The sequence below is a fragment of the Mercenaria mercenaria genome, chromosome 10, assembly GCF_021730395.1.
Source record: "Mercenaria mercenaria strain notata chromosome 10, MADL_Memer_1, whole genome shotgun sequence".
NCBI classification, from domain to species: domain Eukaryota; kingdom Metazoa; phylum Mollusca; class Bivalvia; order Venerida; family Veneridae; genus Mercenaria; species Mercenaria mercenaria.
In genome coordinates this window covers 17,308,989-17,324,426 of record NC_069370.1, presented here as the reverse complement: position 1 = coordinate 17,324,426, position 15,438 = coordinate 17,308,989, and the positions used below count along the sequence as shown (strand labels likewise).

Below are 15,438 nucleotides of genomic sequence, written 5' to 3'. Positions count from 1 at the left end.
TGTTTAAAATTGTTTTTATTATTCACTCGCGAAAGTTAATTTGATGACTGGATGTTAAATTTTCTACACGATTTTCAGTTATTTTTTTCCCTCCTACAGCATTGACAAAATAGTTGTTTCCCCAAGATTTTAGGCTCAATTCAGGGATTGGCATTTTACACTAGTATTTACAGTATTTTGACATCTTTAATGCCAGTAAAAATTCTTATTCTGTAGATTGCCTAACAGTGTATTATTATATTACATTTCTATAAATAAAGTAGTTACGGCAGTATTGCACTCTATCCTTGTATCTTTTTTTTCCACATGCTAATCAATCAGTATCTTGTATTTTATTAAAAGCATTAATATTTAACTTTAGTTGCCATATTTTTATTACAGCTCTGAAGATGAGGGTGAGATAAAGAAAGAGGAGGAATCTAGTACAGTGTATGGAAATATTCGTCCTGAAGAAATACCTGATGTTCCTACGAACAAGTTCCTTTCTAGAGACAGGCAGGATATGGATGAGTGAGTACTTAATTTTATGTCTAGTACAGTTTATGGAAATATTCATGCTCAATATTTGATGTTCTAAGTTCTTTTTAATCCCCCGCCCTGAGTGGTGGGGGGGTTATAGGAATGGTCTTCATCCATCTGTCCTTCTGTCTGTCCATCCGTAACACTTTCGTGCCCGCTCCATATCTCCTTAACCACTTGAAGGATTTTCATGAAATGATCACCCCATCAAGACAATGTGCAGAACTCATTAGTCAACCATGTTGGCTCAAGGTCAAGGTCACAACTCAAGGTCAAAGGTTTTAGCCTTTCATTTCATGTCCGCTCTGTATCACCTAAACCCCTTGAAGGAATTTTATAAAACTTGGGTCAAATGATCTTCTCATCAAGACAATGTGCAGAACTCATGAGTCAGTCATGCCGGCTCAAGGTCAAGGTCACAATTAGGGTTAAAGGTTTGAGCCTTCCATTTTGTGTCCGCTCTGTATCTCGTAAACCCCTTGAAGGATTTTCATGAAACCTTGGTCAAATGGTCACCTCATCAAGACGATGTGCAGAACTCATGAGTCGGCCATGTTGGCTCAAGATCAAGGTCACAACTAAGGGTCAAAGGTTTGAGCCTTCCATTTTGTGTCCACTCTGTATCTCCTAATCCCCTGAAAGGATTCATATGAAACCTGGGTCAGATGATCACCTCATCAAGACGATGTGCAGAACTCATGAGTCAGCCATGCTGGCTCAAGGTCAAGGTCACAAAGGTTTGAGTATTCCATTTTGTGTCCACTCTGTATCTCCTAAACCCTTCAAAGGATTTTGGTCAAATGATCATCTCATCAAGAACTCATGATTCAGCTATGTCAACTCAAGGTCAAGGTCACAACTCAAGGTCAAGGTTTGAGCTCTGTATCTCCTAAATCCCTTGAAGGATTTTCATGAAACTTGGGTCAAATGATCACCTCGTCAGGATGATGTGTAGAATTCATGAGTCAGTCATGTCAGTTCAAGGTCAAGGTCACAGCTCAAGGTCAAAGATTTACCCTTTCACTATCCTTAAAATCCAGGGGATTTAGCTGTCTTTCAGACTGCCTTGTTAAGGACTTGCAGAATATAGATGATGGAGCATTAGTCTTTCTTCTCCCTGTATAGTAATTGGTAACATTCGATAATTTAGCATTATTGTCATGCAGTGGGAGCGAAAAGTCAAAACCAGTTCTTCATAGTTACTCAGTCTGTCAAGGAAAACATGACTAGTTGAAAAAGAAGTACAAAAGCTAAAGTCCCTAAGCTGCAATGATTATATCATGTATACTTCGTTGTGCAGAATGGAAGAGTTAGTTCAGTATGTAGATATTTACTTGTCTTAGCTTTATACTTTAAAATATATTTATGTAAGAAGGATGTTATTTCTTTTCAGACCAGGTAAGGAACCTTCAAGACAAGCTGCTTCCAGGTCAAGGATACGATACACATCGAGTGGAGGTAAAATAAAAGGAAGAGGCACTATTGTAAGTATAGAGATTCTATATTGCTACTCAAATTAAACATACACTCAAACCGATCTGTAATGACTACCCTTGAGAAATCACTTGAAGAAATTATCTGAATATGTTTAGCTGATCTTTAATCACAGGTTAAAATGCATGGAAAGTGCTTAAATAAAAAAAGAAAGTAGTGGCCTTGAGAGCAGGATGTTTACGAATGATGGTCTTTATCACATGTTTGCCTTTACTTTAAACTACTTATTTCACTGATTTACTAGGAGAATTTTATTGAAACTTTATCCAGGATTTAAAATCAGCACATGCACTTAATTAAGGATCGGGTAGATTGGATGGTCAAAGGGCTTCGTTTCATGGGGAAAAAATAGCTTGATGTTTTAGCAAAAGGTGGGAATTAAGATCATAACATAAAGTCAGTTTTCAGTGAAAATTGCATATTTTGAAATAATATTGAAAAGTCCTTGAATTTGATTATAATTCTTGAAAACTCCTTGAATATGACTAAAACTCTTAGAAAATCTGAAGAAGTACTTGAATTTAAAAAATGCTTAACTTTTTCTCAAAATTGAAAAACGTTCTACCAGCAGTTTGTTATATGGAAAGAAAAATGTTAAAAGAAAAGTATGAAGATAATTTGAAAGAAAATGGGTAATTTTAACTATTGATCAGGTATGCACCAATAGCAGTCATAAGTAGACAGGTTACTACTATAACACTATCTTGATAATATAGTCTTGATAATATAGTTAGTAAAAGTTGTTGGGACTTACATGTCAAGACACGTTTTAGAACAAAAATAGGCCTCGAAATTTTAAAAATAAAATGAACATGGGAAGTCCTTGAAAAGTACTTGTTTTGTTTGGGATATTCTATATGGACCATATGTTAATATTGTTCGTTTGATATGATGTACTGTCTGATATAGGTAAAATCAGTCAAACAACCAATATAATTTTGCTGTCTGTGAAATGACCATGTTAGAAGTCAGAGGTGTCAATAAATAGATAAATAATGTAACTTGTTATTCAGCGTTTTCACAGAAGTTGGAGCCGTGAAAGAAGTGCAACCCCACCTCATTGGCGTAAAGAACAACAGCGTATTAAACCAAAGGTTCAAGATGAGAGAGAGACTCAGGGTCGCTGGACTCGAGGAGAGCGTATGGAGCGTGACCAAACAGACCGTAGAGGGGAACGAATGGAGAGATCTCAGCAGGACCGTAGAGGGGAACGAATAGAGAGAGACCAAGTAGACCGTAGAGGGGAACGATTTGAGCGGGTCCAGCCCGAGCGTAGATTCAGGGAGGAGAGAAGAGACAGAGTGGAGATGAGAGAGAGGTTAGGGAAGAGGGAAAGAGAAGGGAGAGTTCAATCTGACCTTAAAGAGCGGTTCCAGAGAGGTCGACAGAGGAGTGACAGTGAGAGGTAAACAGTATTTGAAATAATTAAAGTTAAGGAAGCCTATGGGGTTTTTATTATTCTCCCCCCACTGGGGGAGACATATTGTTTTTGCTCTGTCAAGTTGTCCGTCCGTCACACTTCATTTCTAATCAATAACTGGAGAACCATTTGACCTAGTATCTTCAAACTTCAGAGGGAAGCGGGGCTTATGGAGTAGACCACACCTAATATTTTTGGGGTCACTCCATCAAAGGTCAAAGTCACAGGGGCCTGAACATGGAAGACCATTTCCAATCTATAACTTGAGAACCCACTAGACCCATGATGTTGAAACTTCATAGGATGATTGTACATGTAGAGTAGATGACCCTTATTGATTTTGGGGTCACTCTATTAAAGGTCATGGTCACAGGGGCCATCCATCCATCAAACTTTGTTTTCGATCAATATGGAGAACCATTTAACCTAGAACATTCAACTTCATAGGATTAAAGGGCTTTCAGAGTAGATGATCTCTATTAATTTTAGGATTATTTGATCAAAGGTCAAGGTCACAGGGGCTTGAACATGGAAAACCATTTCTGATCAATAACTTAAAACCATTTGACACAATCCCTTCAAACTTCATGGGATGTTAGGACTTGCAGAGTAGATGACCCTTCTTGTTTTTGGGTTCACTTGAGCTAAGGTCAAGGTCACGGCCTGAATATGGAAAAAATTTTATCAATAACTTGAGAACTACTTGACCCAGAATGTTGAAACTTCATAGGATGAGCCAACATGCAGAGTAGATGACCCCTATTGATTTTGGGGTCTCTCGACAAAAGGTCAAGGTCATGGGCCTGAACACAGAAAACCGTTTCCAATTCATAATTTGAGACCACTGGGCTCAGAATGTTGAAGCTTCGAGGGATGATTTGAGATGCCTAGTAGATGATCCCTATTTCAGCCATCCATCAGTGTCTCTTTGACTTTTGCTCCTGTCCCCTATTGACTTCTTGCCTATTACGACTATGCATTTGGGGAGACATGTCCTTTTCTACAAAAGCATCTTCTTGTTCCCAGTATCTTTAGTTACAGAAATTCTAAATCTTGAATAAATAGATTATGTGTACATGGTTTTATTTGGAAATGTATGAAAAATGATATGTTTTATTGCATTATAAAGCACTTTAATCAGCGTGTTGCAATTACTGTAAATGTTTTACTAATCAGCAAGTTTTGATTAAACTATTCCTTGGTCAGAAGACCACTGATGATACTCAAGAAAATAGCTGTTGTCATAGAAACCATGAAGTTTAATGCTGCTGAATACAACTGTGCTTAACTATGCAAAACTTGTACGTAGAAAGAGCAGGAATGAAGGTTCGCACATGCGTTTTTGTTCGAGTATTGGTTTGAACAGTATTTATTGATTACTTTTGTTACAGTTTTACAAATATACAAACATAGAGGATTGAGTAGGAAGTTATAAGCATTTTTAGCTCACCTGAGCACTTCCACCTGAGCACGAAGTGCTCAAGGTGAGCTTTTGTGATCGCCCTGTGTCCGTCGTCAACAGTTTGACTGTTAATACTCTAGAGGTCACAATTTTGGCCCAATCTTAATGAAACTTGGTCAGAATGTTACCCTTAATAAAATCTTAGACGTGTTCGATATTGGGTCATCTGAGATAAAAAACTAGGTCACCAGGTCAAATTAAAGGAAAGCTTGTTAACACTCTAGAGGTCACAGTTTTGGCCCAATCTTAATTAAACTTGGTCAGAATGTTGCCCTCAATAAAATCTTGGACGAGTTTGATATCAGGTCATCTGGGTTCAAAAACTAGGTCACCAGGTCAAACCAAAGTCAAAACTTGTTAACACTCTATAGGTCATAGTTTTGGCCCAATCTTAATGAGACTTGGTCAAAATGCCTCAATAAAATTTTGGACGAGTTTGATATTGGGTCATCAGGGGTCAAAAACTAGGTCACCAGGTCAAATCAAAGGAAACGTTTGTTAGCACTGTAGAGGCCACATTTATGACCATATCTTAATGAAACTTGGACAGAATATTAATCTTGATGATCTTTAGGTCTATAGGTCAGGTGAGGGATACAGGGCCTTCATGGCCCTCTTGTTTTATGTACTCTCTGCCAAGTATTGACCATGATTTGTTTTTTAGCTCACCTGTCACAAAGTGACAAGGTGAGCTTTTGTGATCGCGCGGTGTCCGTCGTCCGTGCGTGCGTGCGTGCGTGCGTCAGTCCGTAAACTTTTGCTTGTGACCACTCTAGAGGTCACATTTTTCACGGGATCTTTATGAAAGTTGGTCAGAATGTTCACCTTGATGATATCTAGGTCAAGTTCGAAACTGGGTCACGTGCCGATAAAAACTAGGTCAGTAGGTCTAAAAATAGAAAAACCTTGTGACCTCTCTAGAGGCCATATATTTCACAAGATCTTCATGAAAATTGGTCAGAATGTTCAACTTAATGATATCTAGGTCAAGTTCGAAACTGGGTCACGTGCCGTCAAAAACTAGGTCAGTAGGTCTAAAAATAGAAAAACCTTGTGACCTCTCTAGAGGCCATATATTTCACAAGATCTTCATGAAAATTGGTCAGAACGTTCACCTTGATGATATCTAAGTCAAGTTCGAAACTGGGTCACGTGCCTTCAAAAACTAGGTCAGTAGGTCAAATAATAGAAAAACCTTGTGACCTCTCTAAAGGCCATATTTTTTATGGGATCTGTATGAAAGTTGGTCTGAATGTTCATCTTGATGATATCTAGGTCAAGTTCGAAACTGGGTCACGTGCGGTCAAAAACTAGGTCAGTAGGTCTAAAAATAGAAAAACCTTGTGACCTCTCTAGAGGCCATATATTTCATGAGATCTTCATGAAAATTGGTCAGAATGTTCACCTTGATGATATCTAGGTCAAGTTCGAAAGTGGGTCACGTGCTTTCAAAAACTAGGTCAGTAGGTCAAATAATAGAAAAACCTTGTGACCTCTCTAGAGGCCATATTTTTCATGGGATCTGTATGAAAGTTGGTCTGAATGTTCATCTTGATTATATCTAGGTCATGTTCGAAACTGGGTCATGTGCCTTCAAAAACTAGGTCAGTAGGTCAAATAATAGAAAAACCTTGTGACCTCTCTAAAGGCTATATTTTTCATAGGATCTGTATGAAAGTTGGTCTGAATGTTCATCTTGATGATATCTAGGTCAGGTTCGAACCAGGGTCATGTGCGGTCAAAAAATAGGTCAGTAGGTCTAAAAATAGAAAAACCTTGTGACCTCTCTAGAGGCCATACTTGTGAATGGATCTCCATAAAAATTGGTCAGAATGTTCATCTTGATGATATCTAGGTCAAGTTCGAAAGTGGGTCACGTGCCATCAAAAAGTAGGTCAAATAATGAAAAAACGTTGTGACCTCTCTAGAGGCCATATTTTTCATGGGATCTGTATAAAAGTTGGTCTGAATGTTTATCTTGATGATATATAGGTCAAGTTTGAAACTGGGTCAACTGCGATCAAAAACTAGGTCAGTAGGTCTTGAAATAGAAAAACCTTGTGACCTCTCTAGAGGCCATACCCTTGAATGGATCTTCATGAAAATTGGTCAGAATGTTCACCTTGATGATATCTAGGTCAAGTTTGAAACTGGGTCACGTGCCTTAAAAAACTAGGTCAGTAGGTCAAATAATAAAAAAAACCTTGTGACCTCTCTAGAGGCCATACTTTTCATGGGATCTGTATGAAAGTTGGTCTGAATGTTCATCTTGATGATATCTAGGTCAGGTTTGAAACTGGGTCAACTGCGGTCAAAAACTAGGTCAGTAGGTCTAAAATTAGAAAAATCTTTTGACCTCTCTAGAGGCCATATTTTTCAATGGATCTTCATGAAAATTGATCTGAGGTCAAGTTCGAAACAGGGTCATGTGCGATCAAAAACTAGGTCAGTAGGTCTAAAAATAGAAAAACGTTGTGACCTCTCTAGAGGCCATATTTTTCATGTGATCTTCATGAAAATTAGTGAGAATGTTCACCTTGATGATATCTAGGTAAAGTTCAAAACAGGGTCACGTACCTTTGAAAACTAGGTCAATAGGTCAGATAATAGAAAAACCTTGTGACCTCTCAAGAGACCATATTTTTCAATGGATCTTCATGAAAATTGGTCAGAATTTTTATCTTGATATGGGTCACATGAGCTCAAAAACTAGGACACTATGTCAAATAATAGAAAAAACAATGTCATACTCAAAACTGGGTCATGTAGGAAGAGGTGAGCTATTCAGGACCATCATGGTCCTCTTGTATGATTACAGTGAAGATGAGGAAGACAGGAGAAAAGAAAAGAAGAGACAGAAGAAAGATAAAAAGTAAGATTTTACATTGAATTTTGTCACAGCTACCACAGTGCACAGCCCCCTCTGTGGCCAAGTAGTTAATGGCCACTGGCACCATACGGCAGTGGGTTCTAAACCTTGTTTGTGGTGTAGTATTCTTTCATGCAGATGAGCATCCAGCTGGCTTAACAGGGGTCTAGCTAGGTCCAAATTTTTGGGAGAAGTCACTTCTCCCTCAAGCTGTTTTAGGGAGAAGTGGGGAGACTTTAGGGAGAAGTGGGAAGACTTTCTACTGCAATGATGTTGAGTGATTCGAAAGGTGGCTGTAATTTTCTTGTTTCTTGATAAAAAACATTGATGTGACCGTTCATTTTCTTAGTTAGATCATTTCCCATACAGTGGTTATCGTTTTCTTACAAAATTCTGAAAAAAGTCGTTTTCAAAATTCAAGCCGATGCTATAAATGTAACACGCCGAATTTTGGTTATATCTTGTACATGTATGAAGTGTTTATTATTAACACCGAGCAAAGAAGTAGAAGTGTATTTATTTTTTATAGCTCTTTGCACCGAGTCATTCACCGAAGAATGTCAGTATCTCACTCGAAATATAAAACTGAAAGTAAAATGTGTACAGTAATCTAGAAATACATATTCAAATAAATTCATCGATTGGAGTCAATTTAACGTAGTTAATACATTACATGTCGTTCTTTTATCATAGATAACAAATAATTGTGAACCATATTCCAATTAATCGCATAGTTAATCAGCAGTTTCTTTAATAAAACATTGGTTTTTTTTGCACTCGAACATGTTGACAATTAACGCGAAGTGTCAAAGACGTAAACGCGGCGCTGATTGGCTTAACACAATAGACTCTGGTGTATCGGATAATTTGATTCGCTTTCACACTTCTCGGCATAATCTCGCAAGTACCTGAGGTAGGCGGAGCTTAAATTATGCTGCCGGCGTGTGTTTGTGTATTCGACACTCATTATGACACGGTGCAAATTGTCAACAGTCTGGGTAGCAATAAGTAGCGAGTGCGGAAATCAGTACTTAGCGAGTGCGGAAATCAAAGAAAATCGGGCGACTTGCATTTCGCTTTGAGGTTAGATTTGAGCGAAGTTTGAATTTCTAGAGCGCCTATTTCGCTCAAGTCGCCCAGTCGCGAGAGCCCTGCTTAAGGGTCATGGTTTTACCCAGTTGCCTGCCCTTGACTGAAACAATACCTTTAAAGAGGAGCGGGAGAGTTGCCATATAACCTGTAATTGTGTCTGTGTTTTGTCAAATCCAAGTTGAGGCATTCAGACTTGAACATCTTTTTGTAGTCTTTTCATTTATATTGTTGATTAATGATACTGAAGTAGATGGCTTGGGTCAAAGAGTATAAAAAATACAAATATGAATCGTATTTACATACATTAGGAATGTTTTCCGCATTTTATTCCTGGAGAATCAAAAAGCCTGCTGGCTTAGCTCAATAGGGAGAGTGCAGATCTACGGATCACGGGTCAAGGTAGGCGAATGTTCTCTGTGACCATTTGATAAAAGACATTGTGTCTCAAATCATTCGTCCTTCACCACTGATTCATGTGGAGAAGTTGGCAGTTACTTGCATAGAACAGGTTTGTACTGGTACAGAATTCAGGAACATTGGTTAGGTGAACTGCCCACCTTTTCATAACTGAAATACTGTTGAAAAACGGCATTAAACCGAAAACAAGAAAGAAACAGAAGAGATTCAAAAGTAGCTTTCATTCTGGTTGAAGGACAGTGCGTTTTACTTTGTACTTATAATTTTGTTAATTTGATATTTAAACCCTATAGAAGTAAGACAAATGAAACAAAAAAAAATCTTCCAAAGTGGTATATTGCATACCTCACAAATACAAATTATGCTGTCTTTGTAAGCTTTTAAACATCCTAAATGAGATTTGCTGGTGGTAGTTGTACAATTGAGAATGCTGTTAGATTACTTATATAGAAAAACTGCACAAGGATGTTTTCATTTCCAGGAGTAAGAGGTCTAGAAGAGGCAGTAGCGCTGAAAGTTCTGATGTGGACGTTTCACAAAGAAATGGCGTTGATGTTGGTCAGGCTAACAATCGTGAATCAGAAAAGATTGATCTGAGAGATAGGATCCGGAAACGACAGTCTGAGGAGGAAAGGTTGCCGAGCAGACGTCGCCAAGAAACAGATTCTTCTTCCGAGGAAGGTGAAATACATGATCAGCAGAGTGGTGCGAAACGAGATGTTGATGAGAACGATTCTGAATCGGAGACAGAGAAGTTACGTAGAGAAGCGCTAGCATCACGATCTAAAAGACAGATGCAGATGAGGAAAGAGTCTCCACCTCGTAAAACTCAGCAGGCTCGACGGTCTGAGTCATCTGAATCAGAATCTGAAGAGGAAGCTCCCAAAAGAAAGAAACATGCAAGATCTAGTTCATCTGAAAGTGAACCAAGACGTAAAATCACTGTATCAAGTAAACGTGATGAAATTAAAAAGGCAGATTCGAAAAAAGCACCTGTAGTGAAGCAGAGGCGCCGGCAGTCGCATTCGTCTTCGTCGTCACCTGAACTGCCTCAGCGGAGTAAAGGTAAAAGGTCAAAATCTCCAGGTAGACGTAGAAGATCATCTTCTGTTTCTCCAGTAAGGGCAAAACGAGCTTGGTCAAAGTCACCAGTGAGAAAACGTCATTCACCTTCACCTGTCAGGTCAAAGAAATCACCTTCAAGGTCACCTGTGAGGTTAAAGAGATCAAGGTCACCTGCTAGGAAACCAACCAGAAAATCAAGATCAAGCTCCAGGGAAGGAAGACGTAAAAGATCATCAAGTAGTTCTAGAAGTAGGTCAAGGTCCAGAGATATCAAACCTAGGAGAATAAGGTAACATTGCACTAACTTTTAACTATCTGAATTTGTATAATAGGGCTTGACATTAACAGTGTTTCGGGATCCCGAGGATCTCAAATTCCAGCAAGTAACACCCGTTATTCAAAGCTAGGTGTTCCTCCAGGATACCTATTTTCAATGACAGTGTAACAGCCACATTGAATACCGAATCGCATTCACAGATTTCTTAATTCTAACAGAATATTCAACCAAAAAATATGAAACCTATGTTGTTTTCATGTTGCAATAACTGCTAAATGTTAGGTTGTATTAGTTGCTTTTCTGTCTTCAATTTAAATTCAGCAGCCACCTATATCAGTTTATTAAAAATAAAGCATATAGACTGTTGCTGAATTAAATTTGAAGCAAGAATGGAGGATGAATATTTTAATATGAGTTTTGATTGTGTGCATTTTCATTCTTTCAAACTGGAGGAATCCCTTGTATTGTAATTCTACAGGTAGGGGACCCTCTGGGACACCACTGAAAAAAGTTAGTGTCAAGGCCTGTTAATAAGTTTGTTTTTATACACTGTATGTTTTATTTGAATGTCAGTCCATTGATCTTTGTAAAAAGATTGCAAAATCTTTTTGCAGTAGATGCAGCTGTCAGTATTTAATTTAATTCCTGTTGAATGATACTGTTTAAATATGTTCCTTACACACTTTAGTGTTATTTTCCACACAGTTTTGAGATGCATACATAGATTTAACTAACTTTTGGTTTGAAGGTGTATGTTGAGGATCTAAGATCAAGCTTAAAGTTGGTTCTGATCTGATGATTTTCCACCATGCCCTTTTAAATAGATTTTTTTTTGGCCCTGATTCATCTGTCTGTCCAGCCGACAAAGCATGTGTCACATCATATTCCCAAAAGTATTTTACCTATTCATGAAATTCTTAGGAATATTATTCCACATGAGAAGATGTGCATCAGGGTTTATTTCAGATTTCGGTCAGTACCAAGCTTATGTCGCTTAGATTAGTAAAGATTATAATGAAAGCTGCTAATGCAGCTTCTAGAAATCATACGTGCTGCGCCATGAGAAAACCAACATAGTGCATTTGCGACCAGCATGGATCCAAACCAGCCTGGGATCGGCGCAGTCTGGTCAGGATCCATGCTGTTCACTAACAGTTTCTCTAATTGCAATAGGGTTGGAAAGCGAACAGCATTGATCCTGACCAGACTGCGCAGATGCGCAGGCTGGTCTGGATCCATGTGGCCGCAAACACACTATGTTGGTTTTCTCATGGTGCAGCTCAATTATTATCTGATGGCTGTTCACTGTCTTACAATAGGCAGGCACTGATAAGTAACAGTGGGCACCTGTGTGCTACATGTATGAAATACAGATTTAAGTTTTAATTTATTTAGACTAATTCCGTAATTAATAGCTGACAGTTATATCTTACAGAGACCAACCATCTGCAAAGTATGGCTTTAAACGTAGATCTTCAAGTCATTCCTCACGGTCAAGATCAAGGGATCGGTACAGGTCAAGGTCAACTTCTCGGGATAGAAGGCGGCGTAATGAGCCACGTAGAGATAGAGGAATTGACAGGAAAAAGCTGGAAGAAGCTGCAAGGTAAAGGGTTATTTCAAATTGCATCATTATTCTCACATTTGCCTTGATTATGTATAATAGTTTCTACCGTAAAGATTATATAAGCTCATCTTTCAGTCTTTGCTGGAGAAAATGGCTGACGCAGTTAAGCCTCCGTAGGACAACACCAGTATGGAGTATTTTCTCTTCAGAGGTGTCTCCAGTAGAAGTTAGCACAGATCATACAAGTCTTTTGGATGAATGTTTTCAGTGGGAGTTACTGGCCTTTGAAAAGTTATATTTCACTATGTTTACAGTCATGCACCATTATTTCTTCACCATTGTCCATTCATCACACAATTTCAATGAAGTGGTAAAGGATACATATGCTTTTACTAACAGCGTCTCTACATTATTTTTTAATTGCACAGAATGGCTCGTATTAAGTCTGAAAGTCCTCCACCAACTCACTGGAAACCTGGACAGAAACCTTGGAAACCAAAAGGTCCAGAGGCTGACCAACAAAAACAGTAGGTTTATTGTTTTTAGCGTTATTACTGTATGTAAAATATCACTCTTAAAATAGTTGCCCCTTAGACAAGGTACATAAGTCCTGCACAGATACTTCATGAATAATGCTCCCTTTTAGAATTTCAGGTCAATGCTTTGATTCACTTTCACACTATCTTTGTTATTATGGAATGGATTTGATTCAGACTTAAAATGATTGTACTCGGGGCGTTGAATTCTTCATGTGAGGAAGCCATCCAGCTGGCTTACGGAAGGTCAGTGGTTCTACTCAGGTGCCCGTTCGTGATGAAATAATGCACGGAGGAGCACCTGGGGTCTTCCTCCACCATTAAAGCTGGAAAGTCGCCATATGACCTATCATGTGTCGGTGCGACGTTTAATCAAAAAAAATAAATAAATAAATAAAAAAAAAAAAAAAAAAAAAATGATTGTTCCTCATCATCACCCACATTGTATGATGTAAGGGCCATAACATCTGGCACCAATATTTCATGAAAAAATGTCTCTAAGAGTTTCTGTTAAGTTTTGGTGCACTTTCACTCTGCCTTTGTTTTATTTCTGACTGGATTTGATTTAAATTTAAAATAATTGTTTCACATCATTGCTCTGATCATATAACACAAGGTCTGTTACCCTGGCTAATTTTGATGCATTCTCCTTATATCTCTGTTATTACAGATGGGATTTGATTCAGACTTTAAATCATTGTTCCATGTCATCAACCACATCATATGACTCAAGTGCTATGACTCTTGAACTAATATTTCATGAATTATGTCCCCATTTTACTTAAAATTTAAGGTTGAAGTTTTGATGCAGTTTCACTCTATCTGTATTATTTCTGAATGGATTTGATTCAGATGTATAATTGTTGTTCCATATCGTCACCTACAATGAATAACAAAATGGCCATAACTCTTGCACAAATGCTTAATGAAATGCCCTCTTTACTTAGAATTATGTCTCCCGCCACACAGTGGTGTGGGAAACATATTGATTTACTCCGCTATGTATGTGTGTGTGTGTGTGTGTGTATGTGTCTGTCACAGATCTTGTCTGCACTCTAAGTTGAACATTTCTCATCCGATCTTCACCAAACTTGAACAAAATGTGTTTTCCAATAAGTCCTCGGCCAAGTTCAATAACTAGCAAAATTGGCCCAGGCACTTCAGAATAATGGTTCTTTAATAACCGAAAATTGCTTTGTACACACTTTTTCGCACTCCAGGTCAAACATTTCTCATCCGCTCTTACCAAACTTGTTCTGTTCACACTTGTCCACACTCTTAAGTCAAACATTTCTCATCCAATCTTAATAAATAACAAAATGGCCATAACTCTTTCACTAATGCTTAATGAAATGCCCTCTTGACGGTGGTTTGGGAGACATATTGATTTACTCCTGTATGTATGTTTGTGTGTGTGTGTCTGTCACAAATCTTGTCCTCGCTCAAAGTCGAACATTTCTTATCAGACCTTCACCAAACTTAAACAAAATGTGTTTTCCAATAAGTCCTCGGCCAAGTTCTGTAACCAGCCAAACTGGTCAGGCACTTCAGAATTATGGCCCTTGAATTACCGAAAATCACTCTGTACACAGAAGCCAGTGATACATGTATTGGTGCTGTGACTCGGATACATAACTATTCATGTGATAAGGCAGTTGTGGGAGACATGTGCTTTTCTCAAAAGAAGCTTGAGTTTAAAGTGCATTTGATAAACATGCTCTGAATCTTTGTTACTGCTTAATGTATTGGTTTCAAACTTGCAATAGTTCTTCATCCTCATCCACATCATATGATGCAAGGTTTATAACTTATGGTGTAAATATTTAATGAAATATGATCTCTATCTATAGAATTTCACTTTAGTAGTTTTTGCTTTTTCACCATATCTCTGATGACAAAGATATAATTCAGACTGAAAACAGTTGTTCAACATTATCACCCACATCATATGAAACCAGATCCATAATTCCGACACCAATTCCCCATTTTTGCTTTGAACTTTAGGTTACAGATGTTCGCACATCTGCTTTATTTCACTGAACTACTAAATGGATTTGATTCAGACTTTAGTTATGGCACATAATGCATTACTCTTCCAGAAATATTTGTTGAATTATGTCCTTTATATGGTAAGTAAAATTTATGTTAATGGTACACTCATTATGGTACACTTTCATTATGGTACACTTTCAGCCTATCTCTATTATTACTTAATATATTTTACTCAGACTTAAACTATTGTCCAATATAGTTATCTGCACTGGAGTTATTAAACACACCAGTGGTAGCTCCAGCTTCCTTAGAAGTGCCTCATTTCATATCCAGGATCGAAAAAGTTGCGCTCGCTGTCTCCTGTGACAGCTGTTGTTTCAATAATGGTCAGATTCTAAAAATTCATTCAGTGTTATGAAAAGCTTGACCATGACGTTCATATGAAATAAACTTACTATAAGGCGTTCCTTGCCCTAGAACGGAATATGTCAAGTACTGTGCATACTGCTACGTTAATTTAATAAAACCTTTAGATAGTAAACCCCCTGCCCCCAATTTTGGCCTTTTAAATGTTGCAGTGAATTTATTTTGCAGATTATTTATAATAATCATCATTTGAACACAAAAGAATACCGATATTATGTAGTGGGTCTTTGAAAAAAGTTTGGTAGTGTATTTCTTCAGTTTTTCAGTGCAAATCATGTATAATTAGCTTAAAGGAGACTCAA

General features: G+C 37.9%; 1 protein-coding gene across 1 annotated transcript in view; it reads left to right on the top strand.

Moving 5' to 3' along the window:
• The window catches only part of LOC123559752 (NK-tumor recognition protein-like), a 36,984-nt gene that overhangs the window by 12,311 nt on the left and 9,235 nt on the right, over window positions 1-15,438 (top strand). Inside the window, exons 8-14 of the mRNA XM_053516785.1 lie at window positions 382-510; window positions 1,913-2,003; window positions 3,027-3,418; window positions 7,714-7,767; window positions 9,755-10,627; window positions 12,051-12,221; window positions 12,611-12,709. Coding sequence (XP_053372760.1) covers window positions 382-510; window positions 1,913-2,003; window positions 3,027-3,418; window positions 7,714-7,767; window positions 9,755-10,627; window positions 12,051-12,221; window positions 12,611-12,709 — 1,809 coding nt within the window. The remainder of the gene's footprint in view (window positions 1-381; window positions 511-1,912; window positions 2,004-3,026; window positions 3,419-7,713; window positions 7,768-9,754; window positions 10,628-12,050; window positions 12,222-12,610; window positions 12,710-15,438) is intronic.